The sequence below is a fragment of the Jaculus jaculus genome, chromosome X, assembly GCF_020740685.1.
Source record: "Jaculus jaculus isolate mJacJac1 chromosome X, mJacJac1.mat.Y.cur, whole genome shotgun sequence".
Lineage (NCBI taxonomy): Eukaryota > Metazoa > Chordata > Mammalia > Rodentia > Dipodidae > Jaculus > Jaculus jaculus.
In genome coordinates, this window is record NC_059125.1 from 11793044 (window position 1) to 11807375 (window position 14332).

Genomic DNA, 14332 nt, shown 5'->3' on the forward strand with positions numbered 1-14332 from the left:
TTGTATTTGTGACCTGTTTTAGACCTGCTTGGGGTGTACAAAAATTTTGTTTTGAGACAGGGTCTCATGTAGCCCAGTCTGGCTTCAAACTGGCTATATAGCAGCTGGAGATTACCTTGTACTCCTGATCCTCCTACCTCTACCTCCCAAGTTCTGGGGATATAGGCATACAACACCGTATCTGGCTCCACAATCTTCTCCACTTATCATAGGGTTATATAAAGATAAATCCATCATATGTTAAAAACATAAATTGAAAATGTATTTAATGCATTTTACCACAGATTATGATTTGTTTTTGCTTACATAATAAGTGCTTAGAACACTTACATTAGCTTACAGTTGGGCGACATGGTACTGACAGCAACATGGTACTCTGATGTCATGATTATAGGGCTCAATGTGAACTGCTGCCTAGCAACTTACAAGATGATCCTCTCATAAGAGAGGAACATGCCACATATTGATAGCTTGAGGGAAAAAAAATCAAAATTCAAAAATTGAAGCATTCTTTTTATGGACTGTGTATTGCTTTTGCACCATCACAAAACTGAAAAAATTGTGTTAAACCAGTGTAAGTGGGGGACTGTATAATATTCTCAAGGAAGACATTCAGGACACATCACCACATATCACTGTTCTTGGGTTGTGAATAGAAGAAATAGTAAAGAAAGCGTCAGTACATTCTTTTGATTCCTGCTACTTCATAATTTAGATTTAGGTAATTTTCCAGGTACTTGAGTCCAACAATCTTTTGCTAATTTTCATTGTAGTTAGGAGCCAAAATGAAGTGCTATCATTTCCCATAATAATAATAATAATTTTAAGAGTATGGAGTACTTCTATACAGAAAAGAACAAAACTATATTTTCCAGAGAAGCAAGTAATCATAAATTCAAGGATACAGAATCACCAAAATATTTTGTGTCTTACCATAACACCAGGTGAGTAGCTAGATATCATTACAAAGGATTTAAGTAAGCTTGGCTATGAATGATCAGGCCTAGTTAATTAGTCAAAAATCTATCTTTAATATCATAGTTTTTTTTTTTTTCTATGTAGGGTCTCACTCTAGCTCAGGCTGACCTGGAATTCACTATGTAGTCTCAAGGTGGCCTTGAGCTCACGGCAGTCCTCCTACCTCTGCCTCCCGAATGCTGGGATTAAAGGCATGCACTACCACACCTGGATGTCATATTTTATTTTATTTGCAAGTAGAGAAAGAGGAGAAAAAGGGGGAATGGGAGGGAGAGAACAGGCACATCAGAGCCTCTAGCTATTGCAAAGAACTCGAGATGCATGTACCACTTTTGTGCATCTGGCTTTATGTTACCACTGGGGAACTGAACCCAGGTCATTAGGCTTTGAAGGCAAGCACCTTAACTGATGAACCAGTCCTAATGCCATAGTTTCTAATACATATTGTAAAACTTAAACATTTCTCTGAACTTTTTAATGGTTATTGTAGAGATGTTATATAGAAGTCCATCAATACATGTAGAAAAATCAGACATACCAGGTAGGGAGAGAGGAGTTGGCATTTCTGCATTTTATAATATAATGTGGAACATTCCGAAATGAATGAGAAGACACAGTGGTACTACATTTAAGGAAGTCTTGGTACATCGGATACAAAAAAGAAATATTACAATGGCATTTCAGTTGTTACATTACAAATTTTCAGCTTGTATTTCTAAATGGGAGTGTCCTATAATATAATATCAAAGAACAATTAATATAAAGAAGCCAAATATAAACATATGAAAGGATACTAACATCATCCTTCCACAGATAAAAGGCCATCTGGACACAAGCCTGACACCAGCAAGACACCATCCACTGCAATTTCACCAGTTTTGCCCTTGCCACGTTCAGCTTCAAAAATGATCTGATGATAGAAAGAGGAAAAACGACTTCAGAACAATGATATAATCAAGTTATTTAACAGTTATTAATAAGGACTAACTCATGTATACCTGCTGCATAAAAACTGGCCTTCACATTGTGTTAGTTGCTTTTTCAGTGCTGGGGCAACGTACCTGACAAGAAGTAACTTAACGAAGGAAAAAGATTTGTTCTGGCTTAGGTTTCAAGGCAGAGATAATATATTATAGCAAGGAAGACATGGAAGGCCAGCTCATCACATTTCTGCCAGAAGCAGGAAGTGATAGGGAACAGGAAGTGGGACTGGGCTCTAAAATCTCAAGGCCTGACCCCAGTGACACATTTCCTCCAATAAGGCTTCATCTCCTTCCTAAAGGCTCCACAACCTTCCAGAACAGCAGGAGACCAAGTGGTCAAACATATGAGCCTATGGGAGACATTTTACTTCTAAGTCGCAATACAGTAACTATATAGCAATAGGTTTTTTACATGCCAGGTATTAAGAGTTTTGTTCAAAGAAGATAAGGTCATAACAAATTCTAAAGGTTTTGATTATGAATTTATTTGACTATGAAATTATGAAAGGTTTTATATTGGAGAGCTGAAAGTTTAAAGATTAAAGGAAATAGCTTTTCTTTCTTTTCTTCCTTTCTTCCTCTTATCCTTCTTTCTCCCTTCCCTTCCTCCTTATCCTTTCCCTTCCATCTTTTCTTTCCTCTGCTCTTTCTCTCTCTCTCTTTTCTTCAAGACAGGGCTTCAAATAGCTCAGGCTAGCCTCAAATGCTCCATGTAGCCAAGGATGATCTTAACTCTAGACTTTCCCAACTCCCAAACTCTGGGATTACAGGAGTGCATCACCATACCCAGCTCAACATAGTGGAAAGGAAAGAATTTTGACATATTTAGATATTAGTAGTCTGTAGCAGTATAGTTATTATTTTTTTATTTTTTCAAGTAAGGACACTGTACTTTAATGAAGAAAAGCATTTTGACAATCTAGGTCTGATTCATTTGGGACATCTATTAAGCCATGAACTCATAGGGAATAGGCTTCAGCAGCTCCGGCTCTTTTCCATTAGTCCTCCCAAAGTGCGCCTCTCTGGGCAGAGCGGACTGCCACTTCAGCTGCACCCAGGTTCCCTTCTCTTTGGCCTCCTTCTTCTTCTGGTCATTTTCCTTCACCCGTTTCAGGAAGCTGTCTTGGCTCTTAGAGTGATTAATATGCTCGATACGCACATTAATTCTCTTGGCAAGAATCTTGCCCTTGACTTGCTTGTTCACAACAATGCCAACAGCATGCTGAGTGACATTGTAGACTCTTCCAGTCTTCCCATAGTAACATTTATGAGGCATTCCTTTTTGGACAGTACTCATTCCCTTTATGTCTACAATATCACCCTTCTTGTAGATTCGCATATACGTGGCCAATGGAACAACTCCATGTTTTCTGAAAGGCCTAGAGAACATGTACTGGGTGCCTCCCCTCTTTCCCTTTGTGTTTATCATCTTGGCAAATTTCTGGCAGATGGCAGCTCCGGCTGAAAGTTTTTTAGTATTTTATTTATTTATTTGATAGAACTCCAGATGCATGTGCCACCTTGTGCGTCTGTCTTACGTGGGTACTGAGGAATTGAACCTTGAACGGGGGTCCTTAGGGTTCACAGGCAAATGTGTAAACACTAAGCTATCTCTCCAGCCCCAGTATAGTTATTTTTATTAAAATTTTTATATATGGGTTTTAAAACTGGTTTCTCATTATTTTATGAGTTGAAAAATGTTTTATAATATGTTTTATAATATGATAACACAATAATTTTTAAATTAAATTATTTTATTTTTTTATATTAGAGAGAGAGAGAAAGAGGCAAACACAGAGAGAGAATGGGCACACCAGGGACTTTTGATGCTGTAGACAAACTCCAGAAGCATGTCATGTGCCACCATGTGCATCTGGCTTATGTGGGTCCTGGGGAATTGAACCTGTGTCCTTTGGCTTTGTAGGCTAGCACCTTAACTGGTAAGCTATTCCTCCAGCCCTCATAATAATTTTTTTTGTGGCTTTTCAAGGTAGGGTCTCACTTTAGCTCAGGCTGGCCTGGAATTCTCCATGTACACTCAGGGTGGTCTCAAACTCATGGCAATCCTCCTACCTCTGCCTCCCGAGTGCTGAGATTAAAGGTGTGTGCCACTAGGCCTGGCTCCTCATAATAATTTTTACTTAAGAAATTTATTATTAATCAAAAGAGAAAGTTCATTCTATTTTAGAAGTTTATAATGTATAGAAAGTAGAAAATGAATACTAAAAAGAATTATCTACAAATTGGACACAAAATGACAGGGAGAAAATTTACACTTTAAATAAAGATCCTTCAGCTAGGCATGGTCACACATTCCTGTCACCCAAGCATTAAGGAGGCTGAGGCAGGAGGATCATGAATTTACACTTGATCTTAGCCAAACGGCCGAGAAGCGATGAGGATCATGAATTTAAAGCCAGCCTCAAAACAAAACAAAATTCAAGAATTATGATTAGCTGGTCATAGTGGTACATGCCTGTAATCTTAGCACTCAAAAGTGGAAGCAAGGATCGGGAGTTCAAGGTCATCCTTGGCTACATAGAGAGTTTGAGGCATATATGAAACTGTCTAAAAAAGAGTTATGTTTACAATGTCATCATGCAACTTGTAACCATCACTAATAGCATCTCCTTTATGCTTTATAAGTAATCACAGAATACTTTGAAAAATTTATTGTATTATGTATGTATTATGTGTGTGTGAGAATGTCGGCATGCATGTACCATGGTGCATGTGTGGAGGTCTGAGGAAAAATTTTGGCTTGGTCTTGGCCATCTATCTTCCTTGAATCAGGGTTTCAGTCTCTCTCTCTTGCTATTTTTCTGAGCTTCTGTTGCTTTTCCTCCCATCTTTCTATCAATGTGCTAGGATTACAGAAGCCCACCACAGATTCTGGTTTTGATATGAGGTCTGGGGCCCTGAATCTAGGTACCGGGAGTTGTGGAGTTGCATAGCAAGAGCTTTATTCATAGGACCATCTCCCAGCCTAGTATTTTGTTTTGTTTTGTTTTCAGCTTTTCAGAGCCAACCCTGTGTGAGCAAACAGCTGTGAGATTGAATTTCCCCTTAGACTTTGGGGCTTTGGATTGAGATATAATTTATTTTCTTTAGTTTTGTTTTGCATTTTGTTTTTGAGACAGGTCTCATGTAGCTCAAGCTTGCCTCCAATTCACTATGCATTTGAAGCTGTCCTTGAACTACTGATAGTCCTGCCTCTGTCTCCCAAATGCTAAGCATTGCAGCCATGCACTACCATGCCCAGCCAGGATTCAGATATAATTTGATTAAGAGGAAACAACATGACTTAACTTGTATGATGAAGTTTACAGAGTAAAAGTCATCATTTATTACAAATATTTGCAGCCAGAACAACAATGCTAAATTGGAATAAATGCCATAGTTTGGATTATTTTCTTCCCCTACAATATAGTACTCCCATCAAGGGTTCCCATAACACTGAAAAGTTCAGGACTTAAGTGCCTGGACAACTCTCCTGGTGGAATGTTTTGAAAATATGTAGGTTTAAGAAAAATCATTTCTGGGCTGGAGAAGTGGCTTAGCGGTTAAAGTACTACCCTACAAAGCCTAAGGACCCAGGTTTGATTCCCCAGGACCCACGTAAGCCAGATACACAAGGGGGCATATGCATCTAGAGTTTGTTTGCAGTGACTGGAGGCCCTGAAGCACACATTCTGTGTGTGTGTCTCTCTCTTTCTGCCTCTTTCTCCCTCTGTAATAAGTTAAATAAATAAATATTAAAATAAATATAAAAAATCATTCTTATTTTTTAAATAAATAAATTAAAAAATAACAAAAAGAGAAAAATAATCATTCCTAGCTGTGTGTGGTAGCTCGTGACTTTCAGCTCAGCATTTGGGAGGCTGAGGTAGGAGTATCACTGAATTTGAGGCTATTCTGAGCTACAGAGTAAGTTCTAGGTCATCTTGGGCTAAAGTAAGACCCTGCCTCCAGTTTCCCCAATCACTCCTGGTATACATCACCCTGACCTACCATGTTATCAATATTCTCAGTTGGGGGGAATGGCTCAGTCTTGTAATTCCAGCATTTGGGAGGCTGAGGCTGAAGATTTCCATGAGTTCAAAGTCAGCCTGGGCTACAAAGCAAAACCTCATCTCAAAACAGAGCCAGATATTTGCTATCGCATGAATTCAGTCAATATGGGCATAATGATAATGTTGTGCAGAGGAATATTTCAAGTCTCCAACAAGAATACCACCCTTGTATGCCTTAGATTGATCGTGTGACCGTCCCCAGAGTTTCTATAAACCTAACATTTGAAATATGGATCAATTCTAATGTGCTTCAATGAGAATGAGAATAATTTTAAGTTGCTATGTGTGTCAATCCTAAACAAGAGCTGGCTGCTCTTACTGCAGAGGGGTAAAAGTGGTTAAGAAAGTCATTAACTAGGGCCCAACACACACTTTTGTTTATAGCCATGTCTTATGGAGAATTTAAAATAACATGGTCTACTTTAATTAAAATGTGACAAGTAAATGAAAAAATGTTGAAATTAATGTCTTGCACTAGGGAATAGACTTTCTAGTCATATGTCTATTGCCAAAATTAGAATTTTACTTACATTAATCATCTTTTTATAAGCAAAGTATAAATAGAATTCCAATTCATGCAACTACTAGTTATTCTTCCTTTGACCATCTCTTCATGTAGCTCCTTACGATAGTTATTCTCGGTGGTGAACTTCATGGGATTCAGATGCACCATGAAACCACCCATCCCCTGGCTACCCACCCTGTGATGTCTATGATGGAGGTTCCAGATTGGGATAATTGAGGTGAGAAGACCAACCCTAAATGTGGATGGCACTATTCCATGGGCTGGGATCCAGCATTGGGTAAAAAGGACACAGTCAGCTGAGCACCTGCGTTCATTGTTCCTGCCTCCTGACTGGGGAGTGAAGTGAACAGCTGCCTCTTTCCTTCCACACCATGACTGACTGTATCCCTTCACACTATATGCAGCGAAGGAAACGAATGCATTCCTCCTGTCTTGTTCTTTCTCACTTTGACCAAACGTTTTAACAAATGCAGAGTGACTGGACTCTTCTATTGTGTAGCTTTGACTCTAGGAGGTTAACAATGGTACCAACTTGCCTGCATTCACTGAGTACAAAACTCAAAAAAAAATTAAAAAAAGAAACAATCTTGAGTAGGGTCTCACTCTAGCTCAGGCTGACCTGGAATTCACTGTGTAGTGAATTCTCAGGGTAGCTTTGAACCCATGGCGATCTCCCTACCTCTGCCTCCCAAGTGCTGGATGGGATTAAAGGCGTGTGCCACCACACCCGACAAGAAACAATCTTTTTCAAGGCCCTCAGCTACCTCTTGGTGGCCAAATTCAGTGAGTTCTTTATAATTTTATTCTATTTGTTCTTTCTTAAACCCAAAGACCAACAAACTTCCTCTTGGAAACCTGTTTTCTTTTTCTTTATTAAATTGACTTCTGAAGTAAAAGATTAACTTGGCAAGTCTGAGTTGTCTTAAAGATAGTTTGATCCTTGACTGGTTACTGAGAAACAACCTCTAAACGTTTAGAACATTCTACCTGCTTAAGAGTAACTTTGTTTACCTGAGACCTTAGACCAAATCAGATGGTTTTTGCTAACAATATGATTTATGATGGGGTTCTTGGCTTACATGGTATCAAGTTAGCCTCTGGAAATGCTGGAGACTGAATAACTAAGGTGAACCATTCTGGAAGTCATGTGGACAGACTGACTGTAATAAAAACTTTTGGCTGGGAAGATGGCTCAGTGGTTCAAAGGGTTTATTTGCAAAGCCTACTGGTCCAAGTTTCATTCCCAAGACACCCATGTAAGCTAAATGCAAAAAGTGGCACAAGTGTCTTGTGTTCATTTGCAGCAACAACACGCCCAACTGTGCCCCCACCCAAATAAATAAAATTAAAATTAAGAACAAAATGTCACAGATGTATATGGCACTTTAACAAAGTGTTGAGAAAAAAACAGCATTTAAAAAAAAGCAAAACAAAAACTTTGGACACCAAGCTTGGGTGAGCTTTCCTGGTGGGAGAATTCAGAGCTGCCCAGGACTCTACTTGGAGAGGAAAACTTCGAGCTTATGGTTGGCCTTTCCTGGATACTACACTTACGGTCATTTTCTCATTGTTGTTTTTAATATATATATAATCCACAATTATAAATTTCACAGATTTTATGAGTTTTTTTTTTCAATTAAATAGAAACTTTGTATGGACACATCATGTGTTAGCACAACCATTTCTCTCCTCCCTGCCCCCATTCCACCAAGGGCTTGTGGTGGTTTGATTCAGGCGTCCCCCATAAACTTAGGTGAATGCTAGCTTCCCAGATGACAGAGATTTGGAAATTCATGCCTCCTGGCGGGAGTGTATTGTTGGGGGCGGGCTTATGGGTGTTGTAGCCAGTCTTCCCTTTGCCACTGTTTCGCACTGTCTGTTGCTGTTGTCCACCTGATGTTGGTGAGGGGGTGATGTCCACCCTCTCTCTGCTCATGCCATCATTTTCCCCTGCCATCATGGAGCTTCCTCTTGAGCCTGTAAGCCAAAATAACCCTTTTCCCCCACACAAGCTGCTCTTGGTCAGGTGATTTCTGCCAGCAATGTGAACCTGACTGCAACAGGGCCCTGCTCAGCTGGGTTGCCATATTCACCATAGGGTTGTGGGTTATGAGTTGTGACAGCAGTCGTCAGTCCTTGTGGTGGCAGGGGCAATGCCTCTGGATATTCCCTCGCACCCTGTGGCTCTTACAGTCTTTTCACCTCCTCTTCCACAACATTCCCTGAGCCTTGGTGGATGAATTTTAAGTCTGCTTTTGTAAATTCTAAGAGATTTTCTAGGATATCATTGAACTTCAGAGAGATCTTGGGGATGTGTGACAATAGCCACTCCCTGGGTTCAGTTAAAACAACACTGGAAACAACCATCTTTCTGCTATTTGTTGTACATAGAATGAATGAGAAACGTTTATGTTTGCTTGTTTTTTTTTTTTGTATTAAGGAACATATAGCATGGTTTAGGAGGAAGCTGGTGGAGGAACTTGACACACAAATAGGTCCTTTCTATAGAATGTGCTATGCATGTGTATCATAAGTATCTGAATTAGTCAGGCTACTGTAATTATTAACCTCATCTGTTAACTTGATTGAATCTAGAATCACTAAGGAAACAAATCTCTGGAAGTATCTGTAAGGAAATTTCTGGATAAGGTTACTTGAGGTGGAAAAGGCCCATCCTGGATGTGGGCCAGAGTCCCCCCAGACTGAATAAGAAGGAGAAAGCTAGCTGAGTACCAGCCTTCACAGCCTCTGCTTCCTGGTATCGCATGGAATGTGACCAGCTGCCTCCTACCCCTGTGGTCATACCTTCCTGGCAGAATGGACTGTATCTCCTCATACTGTAAGCCGAAATAAGCCCTTTGGTTACTTTTGTCAGGTATTTTGTCACAACCATGGGAAAAGTAACTAAGATACATATTTTACTCCAGAATAGTAGCTCTATAAATATGTGGACAAGTCTTACTAATCTTTGGACTCTTGGCATCACAGTATTTCATGAACTAGTTTGTTGAATTTGTTAAATCACTGAAAAAAAGTAATAATTTTTCCACTTACACTTTTGGTAGCATCAATCCCTTGAAACAACTGAATTTTTCCTGTTTTCCATCCTTCATCCTCATTCTTGGTCTCTTCCCATACCAGAGCATTGTTGCTGGTTTTCACAAACACTCGAAGTTTCCCTACTTTGTCTCCAACCAACCGGTAATCAAAAAGCAAACAGTAGTTGCTTTGCGGTGTCAGGTTTGGAAGGAGAAGTTTCAATCGGCCAGTATCCTTCTTGTGTCCCACCAGTGCTGGAACGGCCATGTAATAACCAACAGCTTTAAGAGAACAGGAACACAAAGTTACAGGGGCCATAATAAAGGCTTTGTGGGCTAGAAGGGTGGCTTAGTGATTAAGGCACTTGCCTGCAAAGCCAAAGGACCCAGATTCGATTCCCCAGGACCCACATAAACCAGATGCACAAGGTAGTCCATGCGTCTGGAGTTCATTTGCAGTGGCTGGAGGCCCTAGCATACCCATTCTTTCTGTCTCTCTCAGATAAATAAATAAATAATTTTAAATATTAAAGAAAAAGAAAGGTTTTGACTATAATATATAACATAGCTATAAAATCCAATAATAATTTCCTCCAGGCAAAGCTGCAGTCCTTTGCATTTTGGCCAGAATTTTCATCATTAGAGTTGACATCCTTTCCTAGACAGAGAAGGACACTGAGGTTTAGAAAACTGAGGAATTGGGCTGGAGAGGTTGCTCAGTGAGTAGAGTGCCTAAATAATATGCACAAAGCCCTAAGTGCCACATAAACTGGGCATAGTGGCATGTGCCTGTAATCTAAGAACTTGGGAGATAGAGACAGCATGATCAGAAGTTCAAGATCATCCTTGGCTCCACAGCAAGTTTGAAGCCAGTCTGGGTTACACGAGACCCTGTCTCAAAAAAAATCACTGAAAATAAAAGTTGAGAAAAAAACTTAAAAAAAAGGGGAGGGGATATGATGTAGAATGGAGTTTCAAAGGGGAAAGTGGGGGGGGGAAGGGAAGGTATTACCATGGGATATTTTTTATAATCATGGAAGTTGTTAATAAAAAATTTTTTAAAAAGATTACTGAAGAGATTTCTCAGTGGTTAAAGGTGCTTACTTACAAAGCCTGGAAGCTTGGGTTCAATTGCCCAGTACCCATGTAAAGCCAGGTGCAGAAAGTGACACATGTGCCTGGAGTTGTTTGCAATGGCAGGAGACCCTGGCATACTCATTCATATTCTCTCTTTCTCTCTCAAATAAATACATATTTAGAAAAAGACAATTTTTTCCCATATTCACATGCTTGATAGTAGCAGATATAGGGCAAGAATCTAATGAAATGGCCATTTAGCATTTCAGGTCAGGTCATTTGTAGCAAATAGAGAACTTAAGTTCCAGCACTCTATCTTTACCCTGATTGTTTAAATCTTGGAATTAATTTCCCCACAGAAATAAGGATATGTCTGATGGGCAGCTCCTTGGGTAAGCCCATAGGACAGTGTTTAATTTGCAACACACCTGACTTTGTCCTAGTGGTTTCACAAAGTTCAAGCATGTCACTCTTAAGTTCAGATGTAGGAGGACCATAATATATCTTCTTTTCTACTTTTTTTAATTAAAAAAATTATTTACTTATGTGAGAGAGAGAGAGAGAGAGAGGCAGAGAGATAATGAGTGCACAGGGCCTCCAGCCACTGTAAATGAACTCCAGATGCATGTGCCACCTTATGCATCTGCCTTACATGGGTCCTGGGGTGTCAAACCTAGGTCTTTAGGCTTCGCAGGCAAGTGCTTTAACTGCTAAGCAATCTCTCCAGCCCACAATATATTTTCTTTGAGGCTCAAAAATCTTCTAAGCATCTTTTAACCTGTGGTAGTAGACTTTTGCACATTTTTACTCTTCTGGTTGTGGCTATGGTGAAGCTGGGCAACAGCTCTTGGCTGAGCATGGTCTAAAGCAGCAGATGAGGAGGAATTCCTAAAGCACCAGGAAGAAGACATTGGGGATGGGGTACAGTCTTCTACTAAAACTCCTGGAGATACATGGAGGGTCCTGTCTGATATTTCTCAGGTTCCAAAGACTGTTGGGTCTTCTTCCCCAGCCACCAGATTCAGCAAATAAAAGTATAGGATACCCAGTAGAGTTGTCATTTTAGGTAAACAACATGTCTAAGATATACTAAGCATTATCTTTTGTTTAACTGAAATGAAGGCAGGCAGCATTCTGTAGTTCAGCCAGGAACTCTCAGCTATACCTTATACCCTCTCTTCTATAATTCACTGTGACAGATTTCTGCTTCAGTCCTAAAGCTCACTTTCCGCCATCCAGAGGGTTTATCCCTCTAACAATACTGATCCATCTTATTTTTTTTAAATATTTATTTATTTATTTATTTGAGAGCGACAGACACAGAGAGAAAGACAGATAGAGGGAGAGAGAGAGAGAAATTGGGCGCGCCAGGGCCTCCAGCCATTGCAAACGAACTCCAGATGCATGTGCCCCCTTGTGCATCTGGCTAACGTGGGACCTGGGGAACCGAGCCTCGAACCGGGGTCCTTAGGCTTCACAGGCAAGTTTAACCGCTAAGCCATCTCTCCAGCCCTATTTTTTAAATTATTTATTAGAGACAGATATAGAGATAGAGATATAGAGAGAGAGGGAGGGAGGGAGGGAGGGAGGGAGGGAGAATGGGCATGCCAAGGCTTCCTGGCACTGCAAATTAACTCTAGATGTATTTGTCACTTTGTGCATCTGGCTTTATATGGTACTGAGGAATCAAACTTGGGTCCTTAGGCTTTGCGGGCAAGCACCTTAACCACTAAGCAATCTCTCCAGCCCCCCATGTTTTCTTTGTTTTGAAGTCTGTAGAGGAAGACAAGTCAGCCTAAAGATCTGGTGGCAGTGCAGGAGGGAAGAAGGTATGTTTTACGAGTTGCAGAAGCTGAGAACACAGGAGTCATTTGTGAATTGGGTGTTTGCAATAGGGTCGACTTCCCATTGATGGAAAACTCAATGTAAGATGTTGCTGACTATGTATATTGTCAGTCTTGGGCTCTCAATTTGAAAAAGCTCCAGTAAACATTAATTTAGAGATTCCCTGAAGGAAGAAAGGAAAAACTTGGATTAGTTATCAAGGCAGTTTCTCTAAAGATGTACTGTCTCTACTTGAACTTTCTCTTTGCTACCTTCTTGTGCATCTGGTTTATGTGGGACCTGGATAATTCAACCTGGGTACTTAGGCTTCACAGGCAAGTGCCTTAACCTCTAAGCCATCGCTCTAGCCCATTTTGTTTGTTTGTTTTGTTTTGAGACAGGGTTATGTGTAGACAACGGTGGTCTTCAATTCCTGATCTGCCCATTTCTACCTCTCAAGTGCTGGGATTACAGGGATGTGCCACTCTACTCAGCTGCCCTGAATCTTAGTGATAGTCCCATTGGTACAACTGCTATGTGGGATGCATCCCTTCTACCCTAATTGCAAGTTCTGAGAGGAATTCTTGCTAAGGAATATCCAGGTTTTCTGATTGCATGTGAGGAAATAGTCCCAAGGAAGGAGCTAAAAGAAAGATTTATAAGTGAAGGTGTAACCTGTACATCCCCAGAGAAATAATTCTAGTGGTAAGAAACTGGAGTTCCAAGGTGTAACCATTCTTTCTATAAATGGCAAACCTTCAGGAAACCAGGATTCAATATGTACTCAAAATTAAACCTGCAAAGCCAAACACTCAACCCAAGGGGGTGCCAGGGCCCATCCACAGTGCAGAAGAGAGGGATGAGTAAGCCACACAGCTCAAGGGTGATGCTGAGCAAATCCCAAGGCCAAGTGCTCAAAAAAGAAATCCTTGGGCAACAAAAGGGAAAGCCAAGTCCAGGAATTCAAGTCACTGATTTGACACCCATCCTGGTTTTGATGCTATAAGAGACAACTCTACTATATGACTACAGAGTTAGATGGAGGGTGTATTTTTATTCAAGATTTATTTCCTACCAAAACCCCCAACAAAAACTATAAAGCACTGTGGACAGTGAACTGTGGCTCCATGTGCATTACTCTCTCTCCACCCCAAGGTAGGAGGGTAAATATAGCAGAATCTTGCTGATGTGCACTTTTCTGGGTCACATGGGTGGGAAGATTAGGAGGAAAGCACATAGTACACCAAATTATTCAGAGGTCACCTCAAAAGGTCTGTAGGTTTCCAAAGAAGACAAATAACCCTAGCCTAAGGAGTAACAGTAATAAAAACACTGTCATCAGAAAGCCTCCTTTACTTTTGTCATGCTGAAGAACATGAAACAGTGAAATCTACATACCATTCTCTCTATCAGCAGGATTCCAGTCAAAATCATCTTCTCTGTCCTGTTTCCAGTCACAGACCCCATTGTCAAAGCTGCAGTCAACTGAGATATTTAAGTCTGATAAAAAAGTACATTTTATAACCATTAAGAGTATTTGAAAGAGAGCCAACATTTGTGGCTTTGCGGCAATGTAGTCTTTTTAGTTGCATAGAGTGCAGATCATGCATCGGCAATGTCTGTAAAAATAGTGTCAAACCAGATACTTGTTTTGAGTTAAATCTTTGGAGCCATTTTCAATAAAGTCTGTTATGATCTTAAAAAAAACATACACACACACACACACACACACACACACACACACACACACACACACACTAAACTAAACTAATGGGACAATCTCCATGAGAAAAGCAAAACAGGGAATACTAACCCGTTGTTCATAAAATTCAG

At 40.2% G+C, this 14332-nt stretch overlaps 2 protein-coding genes across 2 annotated transcripts in view; both read right to left on the reverse strand.

Annotated features, from left to right (window-relative positions):
* Positions 1-1438: 1438 nt before the first annotated feature.
* The window catches only part of Egfl6 (EGF like domain multiple 6), an 86725-nt gene continuing 73831 nt past the window's right edge, over positions 1439-14332 (reverse strand). Inside the window, exons 10-12 of the mRNA XM_045141068.1 lie at positions 13898-13999; positions 9615-9880; positions 1439-1888 (exon numbers count right to left, since the gene is read on the reverse strand). Of these exons, the coding sequence (XP_044997003.1) occupies positions 1778-1888; positions 9615-9880; positions 13898-13999 (479 nt within the window). The 3' untranslated portion in view covers positions 1439-1777. The remainder of the gene's footprint in view (positions 1889-9614; positions 9881-13897; positions 14000-14332) is intronic.
* Positions 2879-3393, reverse strand: LOC105944990 (60S ribosomal protein L21-like). The gene has a single exon (XM_045141069.1). The coding sequence runs from the start codon at positions 3388-3390 to the stop codon at positions 2908-2910; it is 483 nt and encodes a 160-aa protein (XP_044997004.1). The 5' UTR covers positions 3391-3393; the 3' UTR covers positions 2879-2907.